Source organism: Elephas maximus, chromosome 10 (genome assembly GCF_024166365.1).
Source record: "Elephas maximus indicus isolate mEleMax1 chromosome 10, mEleMax1 primary haplotype, whole genome shotgun sequence".
NCBI lineage: Eukaryota > Metazoa > Chordata > Mammalia > Proboscidea > Elephantidae > Elephas > Elephas maximus.
Window position 1 is genome coordinate 72,266,582 of NC_064828.1, and position 21,115 is coordinate 72,287,696.

At 40.4% G+C, this 21,115-nt stretch overlaps 1 protein-coding gene across 2 annotated transcripts in view; it reads right to left on the reverse strand.

Moving 5' to 3' along the window:
• The window catches only part of RTN1 (reticulon 1), a 257,793-nt gene extending 242,882 nt beyond the window's left edge, over positions 1–14,911 (reverse strand). The window contains exon 1 of one of the 2 annotated variants that reach the window (XM_049897441.1): positions 14,448–14,910. In XM_049897441.1, coding sequence (XP_049753398.1) covers positions 14,448–14,688 — 241 coding nt within the window. In that variant the 5' untranslated portion in view covers positions 14,689–14,910. Of the gene's footprint in view, positions 1–14,447 lie in introns of both variants that reach the window. The other variant, XM_049897442.1, reaches the window with a different exon arrangement.
• Between the last annotated feature and the right edge of the window lie 6,204 nt (positions 14,912–21,115).

Here is a 21,115-nt window from a genome sequence, read left to right on the forward strand (position 1 = left end):
ACCTGGGCCCCATAAAATCATGAAATGCCTCCAGCACTTACAGCTTGAACCACACATGCAACATTGAACTTCACCCTGACCTGGGTTGTTTACTCTTGTGTGAATTAGTCAGGTCTCCCAACTAGACAGTAAGCTCAAGAGCAAATGGGGAAAGTGAGCATAGCTCATACCCCTGTTCCCACAGCTCCTAATAAAATGCTGAGTATAAGGTAGCAACTCAATAAACCAGTGCTGCTTAAACGTTAATATGCATTAGGATTGCTATGAGTCAGAACCGACTCAATGGCAACCAACTTGGTTTTCACGGGTTTGGCAGGTTTGTTTCCCTGGGTTGAGGGCTATGAATCATCCCATGTGATCTAGACACAGATAGTCTACAGATCACATTTTGAAAAGGCCTGATTTTTCAGGATCAGCTGAATAATTCATACCAAAGGTAGGTGTGACGTTGGCTTTTATTCTTATTCTAGTGCCTATTAACTAGATCAGCAATTACTTGAATAAACACAATTTTCTGTTATTCAAGAGTTATTTAAAACAATAAATGAAGATTTGCTATGCATAAAACAAAATTCTCAGTATAGTATTTTGAAGGATGTGAGATATTCAACAATTCTCCACATTCAAGAAGCAAGAATGTGGTCCATGAACTAGTTTTATAATAATCTCAAGCAGTAGAGGAATTAGAAAATCCATTTGGGAACTGGACATGGAAATTAGAATATAGAACTGTTCCAGTTAAAAATGCAATTCATTAAGCAACCCAGCAAAACATGGTTTTACAATAAATAATCTGTCATAAATATATAGATAGTGGAACAGAGAACTAAGGATATAACCACATGATGCTTTTCTCATTATAGAATTACCTAATGAACTCCTAAAATATTACAGAATATGCTGAATATTTACAGAATTAGATCCAGTAGTAATAAATGAATAAGATAGTTCGGGAAAATAAAGAAATAAAAGAGATACTTGCAGATAATATGTTTCACGTTTAGATTCATAAACCAGAATTAGATAAAACCATGTAGGTGACAAAAAATAAGTGTGTTGCATGGGTTCCTTTGGACAATGGAGAACCAGAGAAGAATTTAAAGAAGGTCACTATTGTGCGGAGAGTGCCTTTCAGATGGTCAATTTGGGGTTAACTGTGGTTTTTGTGATTAACCTTATTTCTGGTTTCATTAATATGCTGTTCATTTTTAAGAAATATACCCACATAACAACAACAACGCAAAGCAGAAGATTTGTTCTCTTCTAGGAAGGGATAAGGACCTTAGAATACCTAACACTTCCTTTCTACTTTTCCCCCATTAAAACAGCAACCATACTTTTTCTGGAACATCAGTAACTGGTAGGTGGTCTATCTCTTTACTGGGCAGTTCTAATTATTAGAATGGTCTCCCTTATTAAGCAGAAATCTGCTTCTCCAATTTACCTACCAGTCCCAACTTTGCCCTGTGAAACCATCTGTGTCAGGTTTTCCTTTGCTTCATAATAATTCTTCTGGTAATTTACTTTCAGATCTCCTTTAATTCTTGTCTTTTTCTGGCTGAAAATCCTTAACTTCTTCAACAATTTCTCAAACATTCTAGAAGCCTTTCCAATCTAGTCATCCTTCTCTTACCATACTATAACGCATCAATATTTCCCAAAGCATGCCACCTACCATTTATTTATTTATAATTTTTATTGTGTTGCTTTAAGTGAAACTTTACAAATCAAGTCAGTCTCTCATACAAAAATTTATATACACCTTGCTATATTGAGTCGGAATTGACTCGACGGCGGTGAGTGGGTTATATACTCCTAGTTGCTCTCCCCCTAATGAGACAGCACACTACTTCCCTCCACTCTCTATTTTTGTGTCCATTCAGCCAGCTTCTGACCCCCTCCACCCTCTCATCTCCCCTCCAGACAGGGGCCACCCACATAGTCTCATGTGTCTACTTGATTCAAGAAGCTCACTCTTCACCAGTATCATTTTCTATCCCATAGTCCAGTCCAATTCCTGTCTGAAGAGTTGGCTTTGGGAATGGTTCCTGTCTTGGGGAACAGAAGGTCTGGGGACCATGACTTCTGGGGTTCTTCTAGTCTCGGTCAGACCATTAAGTCTGGCCTTTTTATGAGAATTTGAGGTCTGCATCCCACTGCTCTCCTGCTCCCTCAGGGGTTCTCTGTTGTGTTCCCTGTCAGGGCAGTCATCGGTTGTAGCCGGGCACCATCTAGTTGTTCTGGTCTCAGGCTGGTGTAGTCTCTGCTTTATGTGGCCCTTTCTGTCTCTTGGGCTCATAATTACCTTGTGTCTTTTGTGTTGTTCATTCTCCTTTGCTCCAGGCGGACTGATGCATCTTAGATGGACACTTGCTAGCATTTAAGGCCCCAGACGCCACTCTCCAAAGTGGGATACAGAATGATTTCTTAATAGATTTTATTATGCCAATTGACTTAGATGTTCCCTGAAACCATGGTCCCCAAACCCCCGCCCCTGCTACACTGGCCTTCGAAGTATTCTGTTCATTCAGGAAACTTCTTTGCTTTTGGTTTAGTCCAGTTATGCTGACCTCTCCGGTATTGTGTGTTGTCTTTCCCTTCACCTAAAATAGTTCTTATCTACTATCTAATTCGTGAAAACCCCTCTCCTTCCCTCCCTCCCCATTCTCATAACCATCAAAGAATATTTTCTTCTCTGTTTGAACTATTTTTCGAGTTCTCATACAGTATTTGTCCTTTTCCAACTGACTAATTTCACTCAGCATAATGCCTTCCATATTCCTCCATGTTATGAAATGTTTCACAGATTCATCACTGTTCTTTATCAATGCGTAGTATTCCATTGTGTGAATATACCATAATTTTTTATCCATTCATCTGTTGATGAGCACCTTGGTTGCTTCCATTTTTTGCTATTGTAAACATTGTTGGAATGAACATGGGTGTGCACATATCTGTTCGTGTGAAGGCTCTTATTTCTCTAGGAATTTTTCCAAGGAGTGAGACTGCTGGATCATATGGTAGTTCTATTTCTAGTTTTTTAAGGAAGCACCAAATCAATTTCCAAAGTGGTTGTACCATTTTACATTCCACCAGCAGTGTATAAGTGTTCCAATCTCTCCACAACCTCTCCAACATTTATTATTTTGTGTTTTTTGGATTAATGCCAGCCTTCTTGGAGTAAGATGGAATCTCACTGTAGTTTTGATTTGTATTTCTCTAATGGCTAATGATTGTGAGCTTTTCCTCACGTATCTGTTAGCTACCCGAATGTCTTCTTTAGTGAAGGGCCTATTCATATCCTTTGCCCATTTTTTTAATTGGGTTATTTGTCTTTTTGTAGTTGAGTTTTTATAGTATCATGTAGATTTCAGAGATCAGACACTGATCAGAAATGCCATAGCTAAAAACTTTTTCCCAGTCTGTAGGTAATCTTTTTACTCCTTTGGTGAAGTCTTTGGATGAGCATAGGCGTTTGATTTTTAGGAGCTCCCTGTTATCTAGTTACTCTTTTGCGTTGTTAGTAATGTTTTATAGACTGTTTATGCCATGTATTAGGGCTCCTAGCATTATCCCTATTTCTTCCATGATCTTTATCATTTTAGATTTTATAATTAGGTCTTTGATCCATTTTGAGTTAATTTTTGTACATGGTGTGAGGTATGGGTCTTGTTTCCTTTTTTTTGCAGAAGAATATCCAGCTATGCCAGCACCATTTGTTAAAGAGACTGTCTTTTCCCCCATTTAACTGACTGTGGGCCCTTGTCAAATATCAGCTGCTCATTTGTGGATGGATTTATGTCTGGATTCTCAATTCTGTTCCATTGGTCTATGTATTTATTGTTGTACCAGTACCAGGCTGTTTTGAGGCACCTACCATTTAGTATGAGACTCCATATTTGGCCTGCCTAGAACAGAACCTAGAGGAACTCTTACATTACCTCTTAAAATGTGTAAGACTTCTATTAATACTACCTAAAATTACATAAGATATTTTAGTAATTTAACTGTACCACTAGCTTACGATTAATTACAACCCTCCCAGTTCCCATCCCCCACCATGAACTATTTTAAATTGTGTCTCTTACATTCTGTACATATTAAATAGAGTTTTCTGAATTTATAGTCAAGATTTTACATTTTTAATTTTACAGGCTTCTGTTCTTCCTTCCCCTCTCAAAGGCCTAGCTTTGAAGTTCCTGCCATTATGTTCTTTCCTAAAGATCGTAGCACCTTCACTCACTCTTTAATATCTGTCATAGTTCTTCGTGATTTTATTAATCACATGGGTGATTATTTCACCCTTGGCCTCTCCGTTCTTCTGGACTCCCCTCCCCCAATGTCCTTGTTCTTCACCCCATCTCAGTCTCCCACTCCCCTCAATAACTGCATTCCCCTCATGATCTCTATCTCAAACATCACACTCTCGAAACATCACTTCCTATGTTTTCAGCTCCCTCCCTCTAGCACCCTTACTACAGCAGTTCCCCAACCCCACCAGCAATTACAGTCCACTATTCCTATCATCTTTTCACTGTGCTTCACCCCGCTCCTGTCTTCCTTTCCTCCTTGCCAGATTCCATGGCCCATCACTATACTCACCACCTTGCATACACACTCAACTCCATTACACCTCTCTTCGTATCATACTCTCTGGGAAGGAAAAAAAAAAAAAAAGCCAACCATGGTTCAATACAATTATTCTCCTATTACAAATCAACATTCAGGCAGCTGAACATGACTGAAACTTTTAAAAATGATACGTACATGTGATGACTGGCCTCACTTTAAGTTCATCCAAGTAAGCCCTACAATTTTGACTTGGCCTCCCTATTTCCTAGAAAACAATTTTATACCTTCTTCCCTCTTCTCAAACTTCCAACAACCTCACTCCTGCCTTCACTCTAACCTTGGTTCCTATTTCATTGGTAAAACACACGCAGTCAGAAGAGAATTTTCACCAGTTCTTAGCCCCACACCCGCCCACTCCCTGCACCCAGGGACAGACTACCCAATAAGCAAGGTAAGCATGTGCTTAGGGCATCAACAAACAAGGACACCAGTCATCCAAACAAAAACTCATAGATGCCAAGCAGATAGGACACAAGGAAAAGTGAATGCACAGCAATGATTCAAGAAAGACTTGATTCATTATCCTTATTATATATGGAAGTAGATGCTGTTCAGCAGCTTAACTGTGATGAAATCACTGAAGAATTCATAAGAGCAAAGAACAGAAATGTTTTTAGTTATAACATGTTAGGCATGAAAGATCTATCTAAAGACATAGTAATTTGCTGTAACATTTGTTTTAATCATTGAATTTTTTTATGACATCTTTCATTTGTTCATTTATAACAATTATTACCAAATAAACATCAAAACTGAAGTATGAACCGTTTAAAGCAAAATTGGTGAAAGTCAATTTTTTGCTGTGGGAAATCAATAGAATTTCACATTGATTGTTGAAACAAATAAGTTCACTGGCTCATTTTAATTGTTGTAGAACATGTGGAATATTCTTTTCGTAGAAAGTGTGGTATATAGCAACAATATTAGTACCCTGCATCCAATAAAAATTTTATAATCCAGTTTATTTCATTCTGCAAAAACAGCATACTCCACTTTTACATTCAATCGCTATTATAAAAAAAAAAATTTTTTTTATTATAGTCGCATTTAAAAAGAAGTCACATCCTGTATAGCTAAGACACATACACACAAACACACACACAGATATGTGTGTGTCTTAGCTATACAGGCAGTGTTTCATTCTGTTTTACATAGGGTCACTATCAGTCAAAACTGACTTGACAGCACCTAACAGCAACGTATGTGTATACATGTATAACTCACATGTCCTGTTTGAATGCGTAAGCAGAGAAGGGGCACCACAGGTTATCAGTGTTTAGGGCCTTCACATGCCTTAATCCACCCCTGCCTGAGCCTGTACTCCCTCCCTGTCTTTGCTCCAATTATATTCATGAACTGTTTGTACTTCTAACATCAACCTTCCATTTGTGCACTGGATCCATCTTCCCCTCACCTACTCAGGGACATAGTTGCAGGAATTGTCCCCGTTCTCTCCTGCACTATCCTACTGAACCATTTGCATCATCTTACAAATGTGCTTCACTACCCCCATCTTTAAAAAACTAAAACTTTCCTTTTCCTTGATCCCAATTCCTTCTATAGGTACTTCCCATTTTTCAGTTTCTTTTATAACAAAACTCCTCAAAATTGTTACGTCTATTTAATTTTTTTTTTTATAGAAGCTGTCTGTAATGTTCTTTCCTCCCATTTTCTCTAAAACCCATCCCAACCAAGGTTTTTTCTCCAACACTTCACAAAAAAAAAACCAATCTCATCAAAATCATAATGACCTCTTCACTGTCAAATCCAATGGCCCAATTCCCAATCCTCATCTCATACTAGCAAATTCTCATACAAGCAGCATTTGACACAGTTGATCATTCTACCCCTCCTGACATACACTTCTACTGGTTTTTGGGGTCCCACTCTTTCAGTTCTCCTTCTACTTTATTGGGCACTCCTTAGCCGTACCTCTAAATATTCAAGTGGACCAGGACTCTTTGGCCTCTTCACCATCAACACCCACTCCCTTGGTAATCTCATCTCTATGCCAACAACTATCAAATTTATATACCCAAACCAGATTACTCCCCACTCCCAAACTCTACAATACCTACTTGACATCTCCACTCGGATGTCTAACAGGCATTTCAAAATCAGCATTTAAAAACTGAATTCTCTATTTTTCCCTGAAACCTACTACTCCTAGAGTCTTCCCAACACTAGTTAATAGCAACTCCATTCTAGTATTTGCTCAGGCCAAAATCATGGCATCATCTTTGACTCCCTTCTCTCACATCCCACATTCAATCTTTTAAAATATCCTGTTAGTTCTACATTCAGCTTATGACCACTTTTTACCTCCTCCTGTGCAATGACCCCGGTGCAAGCTACCATTATCTCTTGCATGGATTATGGCAGCAGCCTTCTAGTTAGTCATTCTTGCCCCACCCCCTCCCCAGCAACACCCACATATTAGATTCTAAACACAGTGACCAGAGTGATCGATTTGTTAAACTCAAAACTTAACTCTAACCATGCTCCTCCTCTACTGAAAACCCTCCAGTGGCTCTCACTGCAGGCAGAAGAATTTCCAAAGTTCTTACAACAGCCTGTAGGACTTTACCTAATCTGCCCATCACCTTCAACTTCTCTGAGCTCTTCTCCTACCAATCTTCTTTGCTCGCTCTGCTTCACTGGCCTCCCTGCTGGTCCTTGAACATGCCATGCACACTCTCGCCCAGGGCCTTTGCATAGGCTGTTTCTGCTGCCTAAAATGATCTTCCCCTAGATATCTGTATGACCTCATGACCTGCTCTCTCTCATGTCTTTGCTTTAATGTCACCTTATCAAAGAAGACTTCTTTGACTATCCCTCCACTGCCTTTCTGGTTACTATGTTTTCACTTTCTCCATAGTACTTACACGCCCAATATGGTTTTTTTTCTCTGTGTCCTCTCTCTCTTTTCCCCTTCTTCCTCCCCCCCCCCAAAAAAGGAACATAAACTTCATGGGAGAGAGGCGTTTATCTGTCTTTTTCTCTATTTCATCCTCAGTACTTAGAACAATGCCTGGTATAGAGCAGGGGTTTAATAAATAATAGTATAATCATGAGTGAATGAATTAATGTAATGTTGTCTTGCTGAAACTGATAACCATGATTACCTCTGGGGAGGAGCAATAGTTGGCGGGAGGACAGGGTGGGAAGAAGACTGCCCTTCTCTACACACCCTTTTGTATCTTCTAAACTTTATACTACCTGTATATATTATCTACTCCAAAAAGGAAATTTAAAAATTAGGGAAAGAAATTATTTTAATGAAAAGAGAGTTATCTGTTGTATTAACATTAAAACCAAAAAATTTTAGTAGCAATTCTTCTCTGTGGTACATGAACCATTCTTTGAAACTTCGTGCATTTTCAAAACTAAAGCATATGTTTTCTATGTCTTTACGTAAGTTGAGTGCTTCACAGAATTGCTGGGCATAGTAAGTGCTATACATATATCGGTCATTCCAAATCTGGAAAAAAGGAAGTTATGCTGTATGGGCTTTTTTTTTTTTTAAGTGAACCAATGGGAATTTCTGATGATCAACATATTCTTTTCTAAGGGCTTATGAATATTTGGTATAATAATACACTCCTAAATTCTACCAGTAATCCACATCAAACGTGCTGGACTCGTGAGTTTTAGGAATCCACCATTTTCCTCTTTTTTTGAAATCACTTACCCATTTCAACTTTTCTAGCCTTAGTTTTATTCTCAAAATATACTGGCAGTGACTTTCAAACTGCTCAGCAAATTCATTCAATACCACTAGATGTAAAGTGGTTGGATCTCAAGAACCGATATCATTAAAGCAGTGATACGGAATTTTACCATCTAGTGGCGCAGTGGTAAAGTGCTCGGCTGCCAACAGAAAGGCTGGTGGTTCAAACCACCGGCTGCTCTGTGGAGAAAGATGTGGCAGTTTGCTTCCGTAAAGATTTACAGCCTTGGAGACCTTGTGTGGCAGTTCTACTCTGTCCTTTTGGGTCGTTATTAGTGAGAATTGACTCAATGGCAATGGGTTTTTACTAACTCAGGGCTTGCAGTCTCTCTTTGTGAATTTTAGACTTCCCAACTTAAGACTCACTACCTGGTGTAAATAATACAGGCTAAATTTGAATGGAGAAGCTTTTCCTTCTGTTTTGTCATATACTATCACTATGGCATCCTCCACAAGCAGTGGGCATCTCCCGGTCATGCTCTCCTCATTGTTCTTTTTGCCCTTAAATATTATTTAAATAAACAAAACTTGGTTGTTTGTCTTTCTTTTTTTTTTTCCATGTTCTTTACCATCACTTTAGTGAGCACTCCTAAGGGGATGTATTGTTTTCTTTAAAAATGTCTTGTGTTTTTGCTGTCCTTCACATTTTACAGTACCTTTTTCAAAAAAAAAAGGTACTGTAAAATGTGAAGGACAGCAAAAACACAAGACATTTTAAGCCCCCTCAAATTCTTTCAGTCGCCATTGAAATAGTCTAATTTAAAAAATATCAACTAATACCAACTAATCCAAAGATCTTGGAGTAATATTCAGCTGCATTTATTTCTGTGAAGAACCATGGAATGAAAGAGGTAAGCGGGCAGGTAGATAGATACATAGATATAAAGAAAGAGATGGATGGATTTTATTTTCCCCCAACTATGCAGTCTCAGCAAGTTGTACTCACATTTATTTATCCTTTTGTTGACCTCAGAAAACTAACACATGCCCTTGTACCCATATGGTTAGATTATTACAATGCGCTTCTAGTCAAGCTTCCAGCAATAACTTGAGAATGAAGAAAATGAAAAATGACACAAAAGAAACTATTTGGCTAAACTAACCATTAATATGAAATAGAAACGTGCTTTTCTAGGAAACTGCAACCTGTATTTAACACAGATCCTTGCACAAAGGAAGCATTCAATATATGCTTACTAAGTTGAATTGAACCACAATGGTTTCTCACTTTACAGATAATAAAAACTTTCAATAACCTATGCTATCCAGAACAGACAGCATAATGAGCAAGGTAATCAACAACTCTTCTCCAAACCCTCAGAATTGGAAGTAGATGGATAGCCTAGAAAAGAGATGCAAGCAGGCAAGCCTACGGTGTATTTGAGGGGCAATAAGTGGGATGAGTTTCCTGGAACAGCAAGTGCATGAAAGGAAAATTATGCTGAAAGCCTTAACAAAAATCCATTTATGAATGTATTTTTAGGGTATGTGAGTGTTTCTAAATTTTAGTCTAACCTAATTTGAATTCCTTGTATAAAAAAGGACACATATCTTACTCTCTGCCAAAAATGTTATTTATTGTATCCAGAAGCTATGTCCAGAAAACTAAATTACATTAGGTTTCCAAACTCTTTTATTCTTTTTATATATATATTTTTAAATATTGTAAAACAAAATGTACTTTTCTTCCTATTTAAGTAGCACTGTAGCTTTCTCAAATGATGAACGAAAACAGAAGGTTGACATTTACAACTTCTGAAGGAAATTTCTGGAAATGACTCTAAATTTAAAAAATGTTTACAGTTTCCTCTTTCCATCTTTTCTAGGCTGTCCATCTACTTCTAATTCTGCGGGTTTGGAGAAGCATTGCTCATTATGCTGCCTTCAGTATGGATTACACCTCAATGTAAAAAAAACAAAAATCCTGGGCCCATAAACAACACCATGACAAATGGTGAAGAAACTGAAGTTATCAAGGATTTCATTTTACTTGGATCAATAATCAACACCCCAGAAGAAGCAGTCAAGAAACCAAACAACGTATTATATTGGGTAAATCTGCTGTAAAGACCCTTTAAAGTTCAAAAAGCAAAGATGTCACTTCAATGAGTAAGGTGCACCAGACCCAAGCCCTGGTCTTTTCAATCGCCTCATATGCATGTGAAGGTGGACAATGAAAAAGGAAGACCAAACAACAGTTGGCACATTCAAATCGTGATGCTGGCAAAGAATACTGAATATAGTATGGATTACCATGATAAATTAGTCTCAGAGGAGTTCAGCCAGAATGTTCCTTAGAAGAGAGGATGGCAAAACTTCATCTCATTTACTTTGGATACATCATCAGGTAGGACCAATCACTGGAGGACATCATGCTTGGTAAAGGGCAGAATCAGCGAAAAAAGAGGAAAACCCTCCATGAAATGGATTGACACAGTAGTTGCAAAAATGGGCTCAGACATACCTACGACTGTGAGGATGGTGCAAGACTGGGCAACACTCAGTTCGGTTATACTTAAGGTCACTGCGAGTGGGAGTCCACTTGACAGCAACTATCAACAACAAGAGCACACATCTGTCAAACACACCCAGAAGTGAAGACAGTCAATTTAGTCTTCATATGGACTTTAGAGGATGATTGGTGATGCTATGGCTCTGTAGATTTATATTAAACATAATAAACACAGGATATGTAAATGATTCTGAAGGTTATTGAAACTGTGAAAGACTAAGTACAGCTTTTCCAGTAAGAAAGAGCATTAGCCTCTTACAACATATAAGATAATACACATAATATACATACACTCATTGCTGTTGAGTCAATTCATAGCAACCCTTTAGGATAGAGCAGAACGGCCCCATAGCATCCCCAAGGAACAGCTGATGGATTTGAACTGCCAGCCTTTTGTTTAGCAGCCACATGACTAAGCACTGCACCACTAAAAAAAACTAGGGCACCATAATATAGACACAGATAGATAAAATGCATAATTGCAAGCCCTGTGGTCAAAGTAAAATAAACTGGGAAAATATTTTTCTTGCAATTATCTAGGAATTTAAGTAGAATTATCTATAACTCAAGATTAGTGAAGCAAATCATACTGGACCTATTTCTCCAGACCATTCTCCATTCTGTACTCTATTTTGCCTCCCATGCACAAAGTAGCCAATGGGTTAAACTTCCAAAGCAGCCAAGGAGTTAACTTCTTCCCATTTCATTTTGTTCAAATGTTTTATTTTAAATTCTTTCTTTAAACAGAGGGCCATTCTTCTATCTTTTTGTTATTGTATGCTCTTTTTGAATAGTTTCCAGGAATAAAATAACTGATCATGAAAAAACAATGCAATTGTTCTTAACATCCTTTGTATAAAGTTATTAAGTGATGGCACTGATTCATGATTAATAACTCTAACATGCTGTAGCCTACATATGGTATATTAAACATTCCTTTGGCAACAGACATCATTTCACATGGCCATTATAACTTTTAGACATGAAATACTATAGCTTTAGAAGAACATGTTACTTTTTGTGAGATAATTTCCCTTCCACAAAAAAGACAGAAGCAATGAAATTACAGTGTGGATGGAGCTTTATAGTGCTGCTTCAATGATGCTAATATCATTTCAGGAGATTACTGAGAAATATTTTTGGAAATGTTGCTTTGGGAACTTTAACTACCATCAATGTATAAAATATAACAGAACTTGTGTCCAGATGGCACGGTTGGTGGTATTTTTCAGAAAAACAGGCTTTAAAACATCAATATCTGTCTTACATTTTAATATTCCATATGAAAAAGAAACAAAACCTGCTTACAGTGTATCGCCCTCAAATTCTAAGTTATTTTTTAATTTTTCTTAAGTCTCAAAGAACATCTTTCTTTTTAAAAAAGTAAAGCAGTGTGCTTAACAGGCTTCCTCTGAGTTCTGTCTGTGACAAACTTAAGGATTCACCTGCTGACTTTTCATATAGCAATAAAACTGCTAAAGTAAGAGATAAGGAAGCTGGCCCAGATTTAATTCTGATTTACCAAGATCTAGTTATTTATTTAGATATCATTTCTGGCATCTCAGTCTCTTGTAACAGCCCTCCCAGCCTACTTAACAAGAAGCATTCAGATTTAAAACATTAAACAATTCAACTACGTGAGAAATTCCTTCCAGTAGCAATAATAAACTAAAATATGTCTACATTAATATGCAAAATGTGTGCTCCTTTCTCCCTCATTCTCCTCCCACCCAAACTAAGCTTCATGCCTAATATTTCCAGTGTATTTGTTGCCTAGGATACCAATCCCCTAACAGTTTAACAAAGTAAAATAACTTTTATACTAATAATAATGTTTACAACAGCAAATGCCTAATGAGTGACAGGAATTGTTCTAAGCATACAGTGGATAGTATGTTACTGAACACAAAGCACCTAGCTCCTTTACCTAGTGCACCTAACCTTGGTGACACTAATGGCAGGTGGGTAACATTTATAAAGAGATAATTTAGAGTGGGTAAAGGTTCTGAACTTTGAGCTACCCTCAACGAAGAGTAGTAATGACAAAAACTACCTTCCTTTTCATTAAACCTATCTTCTTTTACCGTTATAAAGAGTTCTGTTTCCTGTTTATTCAGATCCAGAAGTTGAAAGAGAGTCTGGGCAGCAACCCTTAGATTTATATCCTTTCCGGCTCTGAGATATACTACTTAATATATGACCAAGGGATTTTCCTGCTTTTGAATCTTTTTCTTTTTGTATATGGTCCCCCACTTTTCCTCTCCCCTTCATATAAATGTTGCCATCTTTTACTCAACTCATTCCCCAAACCTCCTTTCCAGAACTCAGATCTTTTGTACAAGGGCAGAGTTAAGATTGCCTAAGGCACTCCATACGACCCTTCAATAGAGGCATTGCCTTAAGAAAGGTGTTCCCCTAAATCAGCGGCCAAGAGCACTCAAGGCAGTCTCATTCCCCCTCCCTTTCTCCTCAGGGCACACCCACCACCCCAGACCTTCCAGCTTTCCAAAACTACACCACTCCCATCCCATCCCATCCCAGCAAAGCTCTGAGAATAACACACAACATAGCACCCTCTACCCCACTCCCCGGAAACACAGAGCTAACCAGGCAGCCAGCCATTCCTCAAAGCGCGCCTCTCCCAGCCCTCAGGGAGTGGGGTGTGGGAGATGCACCTGGGCCCCGGACTCCCACCAGGCACCCGCACGCCGTGGCTCCTAAGGAGGAGTCTACCGTGGCTAAAGCAGGCTGAGCCCAGGGCAACTTTCAAATGCCCGGGGGGGTCCAAGCGGCTGATAAACTGTGTCTCCCGCTCTCCACCACCCAAGCCCTCTAACACCGCAGCAGACCCGCCACCCTTAGCGGTTCCAAGTTTCAACGCTTTCTGCAGGATGGGGGCATCCGGGCAATTGGAAAGAAAACAGGCTCTGGGTGGGGGCTACCACAGCTCCCAACCCGCTTGCAACGCTGCCTCTCCTGAATAACAAACACACCCCTTGGGATTTCTGTTTTCCAAGGGTGGGTAGGAGAAAGGTGGAGGGTGGGAGAGGGAGCTGGAGCAAGAAGGGAGGGGCGATTCGTGCAGGGAACGGACAAGGGAGAGTTAAAGCCACATCTCCGCCCTGTACCAAGCCGGTTCTACAGCCAGCGGGTCTGCCCGCCGCTTTGTTGTCAGCGTCCCCTGTTGCTGTCGCGCGCGCTGCGCGCATACACGCCCCAAAAAATCCTCACAACCGGCAAGCTGGCCGTACAACCCCCAACCCTCTGGCGGGGGAAAGAAACTTGTACCCTGGCGCCAGTTACCAAGATGCTGCGATTGCTTATGAGGAAAATTTTAAAAGACGGGAAAATAATAAGATACAGGATCAATTAGTATTTTGTCTTCTTCCGAGTCTTTGGAAAAATACCACTGCTGTTTTCTACCAGTCAGCCCACGGCGAAGCGGGGGCGGGGGGTGGGGTTGGTGCTTAAGGTAGAGCGCGATGAAGGTGCACAGAGCTGCGGAGAAGGGGACCAGCTGCGGACCCGGGTCCCCGACGCCATTTGCCGGGCAGCGGCGCCCTCCTGCCTTACCTGTGGATGCAGTTTCCATGGCAACGGGCGGCGGCCGGGCGGAGCCCGCGCCCGGTTCCAGCGTCCCCTCTTCCCCGGCCCCGGCGTCCGAGCCCCGGCCGGGCTCCCCCGCCGGCGGCGTCGGCTTGCCCCCTTTCAGCGTCACCGCCTCGTCCTCCCCCTCCCCCCGGTCCCCGAACCACTGGGACCCGGGGCCGGCCAGCGGCAGCAGCTCGTCTCGCGGATCCGGCGGAGTGGCCATGGCTGACGGCCCCCGGAGCGCGGCGAGCGCGGCTTCGCGGGCCCGAGGTGCGGTGGCTGGGCGGCCGGGCGCTCCCTGCTGCTGCCCCCTCCGGGCTCGGGACTTGGGGAGGCTGCGGTGTCTCGGCGCCGACGCCGCTGCTGCAACTCCGGCCGCGCCGCTGCCTGCCGCTCTTCCCGCTTCAGCTCCTCCTCCTCCCGCCGCCGCGGCCGCTGCCTGCGCTCCTCCTCCTCCTCCCGGCGCTGTCGTGGCTGCTGCTGCTGCTGCCGCTGCCGCTGCCGCTGCCGCTGCTACTGCTGCCTCACTGCTCCCAAGCCTGTGATTACGCAGGTGAAAATGGCCTGCTTCGTCTGGGTCTCTTCTCCGCACACGTCAGCCCCCGGCCTGCTAGTGGCAGGTCCCGATTGGGGGATGTGCCAAGTCCACTTGAATCTTCCTCCCATTTGTGGAGGGGTGAAAGGAGAGGACCAGCAGACAAAAGCCGCCCTCCCAACTAACGAAGTTAAACCCTGACTGGTGTCCCGGGACCAGAGGCAAGGAAGGGAAGCTGGAGACCTTAGGGTCACAGCTCTGAGGGTGACCAGTGTCCACTGTGGAAGGGCTATAGGTCTGCGGGTGGGAGAGGTGGGGTGGAGATGGGTGTTGGTAGCAGACAGAGACAGGAGAACCTGCAGCCCCGAGGTTAAATCCTGCGTCCTTAAACTGTTGTTTGCAGAACCAGGCTGAAAATAATGAAGTTACTGGAAAGAGCTATCTGAGAGCCTCAAAAAGAAAGAAAGGCCGTATCCCTACCAGCCCTGAGAGCAAATAGAATGTAAATAAACTGTCCCCCGCCAAAAAAAAAAAAAAAAGTTGCTGCAGAGTCGATTCTGATTCATGGCGACCCCATGTGTGCAAAGCAGTACTGTATTCCAAAGGGTTTTCAAGGCTGTCACGTTTGGGGCGCTCACGGGGCCTTTCTTCCACATGCTTCTGGGTGGATTCCAACCACTAACCTTTGGTTAGTTGTCAAGCGCTTAACGGGGTGTAAATAGGCAGAACAAAAAGCAGAGCTATGGTTTCTTTCAGAAATACTGAGCCAAGGTATTGAAAAGTATGAACTGTCTTTGCAGAGTCTATTTTATTTGAAACTTTGGACATTCCAAGAAGCTTCTTTTTTTGTTTGTTTTCTTTATTTTCTTTTTTCGTATACAGCTGCCTCTGATAAGATGGAAGATATTTGACGGATAAATTGAAACTCATAGGAGGGAAGCTACTTTCCTTTTAATGCATTATTCTCATATTTAGCCCCTTCTTTTCAGGCGCTCCATGGAAACTCTATGGGGCAGTTCTACTCCGTCCTATAGGGTCGCTATGAGTCCTAATCGACTCGAGGGCACTGGGTTGGGTCTGGGTTTTCAAACAAAGGAGTCCCTGGGTGGTACAAACGGTTATGTAATGCACTTTTCTCTGCTAAAAGAAAGGATGGAGATTGGAGTCCACGGAGAGGTAGCTGGCCAAGAAGGCCTGGAAATCTACTTCTGAAAAATCAGCCATTGAAAACCCTGTGGAGCACAGTTCTACTCTGACACAGATCGGATCGCCATGAATCAGAATTGGCTGGATGGCAACGGGAGTTTCAAACAAGCCTGTGTTTTCTGGGTTCCTGAATCATCTATAAAATGATGTGGCTTGAAAAAAATAAGATTCAGTTCAACCCACAGGGTGAAAGAATAAGCTTCTCTGCTCCTTCTCTAGAAAATATGGGGTGCGGTGTACAGGGTACTGTGAGGCTTTGTGGGACTCTAAACCATCGTATGCTCACTGAGGGTTTCATACTTACTAAAGTATATATTCAAAGGCCAGCTTCAGCACCATTCAGATGCTCTTCAAAAATATTGAAACTAAAAGGCCTAGATTCTGCCCATTCCTTAGTCCTGCTAGTGTGCTAATGTTCAAAACATATTCTGTTACAATAAACAAGAGAAAACGTGTTCACTCAGTACGCAACAGATATGGCCTTCTTTGTGCCAGATGCCCTGGGAATATAATGCTCACCATTTCACATTATTAGTATCTTCAAAAATGGTCTCCCATAATGGATTTTTTTGTTACCTTCATTGTAGTGATGGTTTCGCAAATGTATACATATGTCAAAACTCATCAAATTGCTCACTGTAAATATGTGTAATTTAGTGTATGTCAATTATGCCTCAAAAAAGCTTTTTTTTTTTTTAAATGCCAACTCCAACAACAACAACAAAAACTGTTTGGGTATCATGAACCCTTATAGTTTTTGAAATCTATTCCATGGGAAAACAAAAGAATGCTTAAGAACTCGTTTAAGATAAAAGGCTTATTTCACAGCTGTTTTTTCCATGGAGCTTAAACCTATTGTTTAACTTCTGAGCTTTTTTTCAAATCTATTGGGTTTTTTTTATTATTGTTTAGAACCCTCTGAAGGATCAGAAATATCAGATGAAATTTTTTCAGTTTCATTACTGATAACATGCCAAGAACACAATGCTAATGATATAGTTTTAAGCGGTTATTGATGGCTACTCAATATTTGACAATTGCTATGGTTGAGGATGTTACATTCAGAATACAGAGTATTTTTTCTTGAAGAAAAACTAATGAAAGTTATCATTAAAATATTGGAATACCTATACAAACCTCTTAGCTCCCTGTTGCTTATATAGACATGGAGTTTGGGGATATGATTCTGTTTATTTTCCATGTTTCATCAGAGGCTGATCAATAATTGAGAAAGCATCAGGGAAATAGCCAGTAAAGTATATTTAGATTTTACTTGTTAAAGAAAATTGACAATTTCATTCTGATAAATTATTCTATTCTGCTCTGTTGAAAAGAGTTGTGAACAATGTTTCAGCTTTATCCATTTTCAAATCTATATTTACTTGTTAGACTTTATCTTTGAATATATACAAATAATTATCTATTTCGGGGAAGTTTTCAGGTTTATGCTATGGTTTGGCAGTATTATTTATTTTCCATTTGCACTTGCACTCCTATGAATTGACAAAATAAGGCTTGACTAATATGAAGATTTATGTGCATAACCCACAGTCAGCTTTGGAATTCCAGGACTTGCATAGTTCTAAGTTATTAATTGCGCTAAAATGCTTTGAGACAAAGAAAATGGTGTCGGCACTTTTAAAGGATTCTTAGCAAGAAGAGTTGAGACAAAAAAAACTGTCAGGTTTTGTCTTTAGCTATTTTTTTTTTTTTTTGGAAAAAAGTTTTGTTCATCATGTCAAAAGAAAGAAATCTGGTGAGGAGTTTTTTTGTTTTGTTTTCTTTTAGCACTAGCTTCTTAACTTGGGCCAAACCTATGTCATAGGGAAAGGAAAGTGGGGACATGCAGGAAGACCACCAGGGGTAACTAATTTCAACCAAGATGAAGTTTTTTCCAGCCACAATATTAAAGTATCTCAGTTTCCTCAAGTGTGACCTGGAACTTTTGATAATACCTCCTACATAGGTTTGGGTGAGCACTGAACAGATTGACATATGTAAAGCACGTTATTAATTATGCTAATAATACCCATAAACCCATTGTCATTGAGTCCATTCCAACTCATAGTGACCCTATAGGACAGAGTAGAACTGCTCATAGGGTTTCCAACGAGCAGCTGGTGGATTCGAACTGCCAACCTTTTGGTTAACAGCCAATCTCTTAAACAATGTGCCACCAGAGCTCCAAGCTGATAATAGTACATACCAAATTATTTTAAAAAAATGGCTTATAATGGTGAAACCTCTGCCCGGGTATCTATATTTGTAAACCCAAAAGTCAGTAGAAACCACTTCAGGCAGTCAAAACAGATTAGATGAAGAATTTTCCCCTATTGAGTGGCGACTGAGCTGTTTCCACTTGTAATTTCTACATTCTTTTATATAAGACAAGCCGTATATGAGGATAAATATGCCTCAAAGGTTGTTATACGTAGTTGAATCTAAATATATTACATATATTTCAACTTGGAATAGCTTATATCAGGAATGGCAAATAGGTTTGTTGACTGATTAGTATTGAATGCTTGGAGGGCTGTACTGAGAAAAAGTCTAGGGCCATGATCAAGATCAGTAGGAAAGACTGTGTGTCTAGAAGGATAAGCAATAGCTACACTCAGGCAACTGAAGGGGTCGTGGAGACCTGTGCTAAATATTTGCCTTCTCTGCCAAAATGCTCCATTATAGAGAGCCATTTTAGGATAGAAATCAACTGTGAAATCATTCCCATTGACTAATGAGACTCACTCTGGGGCCTCCAATTTCTCTGAAATCTTTTGGGGTTTTTTCAGGGCTTAATTTGGCTATGTAGCATCCAGGTCATTTTGGAACATAATTTTCACTCTTCTGTGGAGCCCTTGGAGGCATATGAATATTATCCTATCACTGACAGCATTGTACTTCAAATTTATCCACCAACCAGTAAGGCCAAAGATGAAGAAATTGAAGATCGCTACCAACTTCTGCAGTCTGAAATTGATTGAACATGCAATCAGGATGTACTGATAATTACTAGTGATTGGAATTTGAAAGTTGGAAACAAAGAAGAAGGATTGGTAGTTGGAAAATGTGGCCTTGGTGATAGAAACCATGCCAGAGATAACATGATTGAATTTTGCAGGGCCAACGACTTCTTCATTACAAATACCTTTTTTCACCAGCATAAATGCAACAATACACATGGACCCCACCAGATGGAATATACAGGAATCAAATCAGCTGCATCTGTGGAAACAGATGATGGAAAAGTTCAGTATCATCAGCCAGAACAAGGCCAGGGGCCAACTGTGGATCAGACCATCAATTACTCATATGCAAGTTCAAGTAGAAACTGAAGAAAATTAGAATAAGTCGAGGAGAGACAAAGAAGGACCTTGAGTATATCCCACCTGAATTAAGAGCCCATCTAAAGAAAAGATTTGACGCGTTGAACACTAATGACCGAAGACCAAACGAGTTGTGGAATGACGTCAAGGATATCATACATGAAGAAAGCAAGAGGTCATCAAAAAGACAGGAAAGAAAGGACCTAAATGGATGTCAGATGAAACTCTGAAACTTGTTCTTGAACATCAAGTAGCTAAATCAAAAGGAAAAAAATGATGAAGTAGAAGAGCTGAACAGGAGATTTCAAAGGATGGCTCAAGAGGACAAAGTAAAGTATTATGAAGACATGTCCAAAGACCTGGAGATAGAAAACCAAAAGGGAAGAACGCGTGCTTCATTTCTCAAGCTGAAAAAAAAATTCAAACCTCGAGTTCCAATACTGAAGGATTCTAAGGGGAAAATATTGAATGGTACAGGAAGCACCAAAAGAAGATGGGAGGAAAACACAGAGTTACTATACCAAAAAGAATTGGTCAGCGTTCAACCATTTCAGGAAATAACATATGATCAGGAACTGATGGTACTGAAGGAAGAAGTCCAAGCTGCCCTAAAAGCATTGGCGAAAAACAAGGCTCCAGGAATTGACAGAATATGGAGATGTTTCAGCCAACAGATGCAGCACTGGAAGTACTCACTAGTCTTTGTTAAGAAACTTGAAAGAGCTACCTGGCCAACCGACTGTAAGAGATTCATATTTATTGTTCCAACCGAATGCAGAAATTATAGAACAATATCATTAATATCGCCTGCAAGCAAAATTTGGCTGAAGATAATTCAAAAGTGGCTGCAGCAGTATATCGACAGGAACCTGCCACAAATTCAAGCTGGATTCAGAAGAGGACGTAGAACCAGGGATATCATTGCTGATGTCAGATGGATCCTGGCTGAAAGCAGACAATACCAGAAAGATGTTTACCTGTGTTTTATTGACTATGCTAAGGCATTGGACTGTGTAGATCATAACAAATTATGGATAACATTGCAAAGAATGGGAAATCCAGAACACTTAATTGTGCTCATGAGGAATCTGTATATGGATCAAGAGGCAGTCATTCGAACAGAACAAGGAGATACCGCAAGGTTTAAAGTCAGGAAAGGTGTGCATCAGGGTTGTATCCTTTCACCATACCTATTCAATCTGTATGCTGAGCAAATAATCCGAGAAGCTGGACTATATGAAGAAGAATGAAGCATCAGGATTGGAAGAAGACTCATTAACAACCTGCATTATGAAGATCACCCAACCTTGCTTGCTGAAAGTGAAGAGGCCTTGAAGCACTTCTGATGAAGATCAAAGACCACAGCCTTCAGTACAGATTATACCTCAACATAAAGAAAACAAAAATCCTCACTCCTGGACCAGTAAGCAACATAATGATAAACGGAAAAAAGATTGAAGTTGTCAAGGATTTCGTTTTACTTGGATCCACAATCAACATTCATGGAAACAGCAGTCAAGAAATCAAAAGACACATTGCATTGAGCAAATCAGCTGCAAGAGACCTCTTTAAAGTGTTGAAAAGTA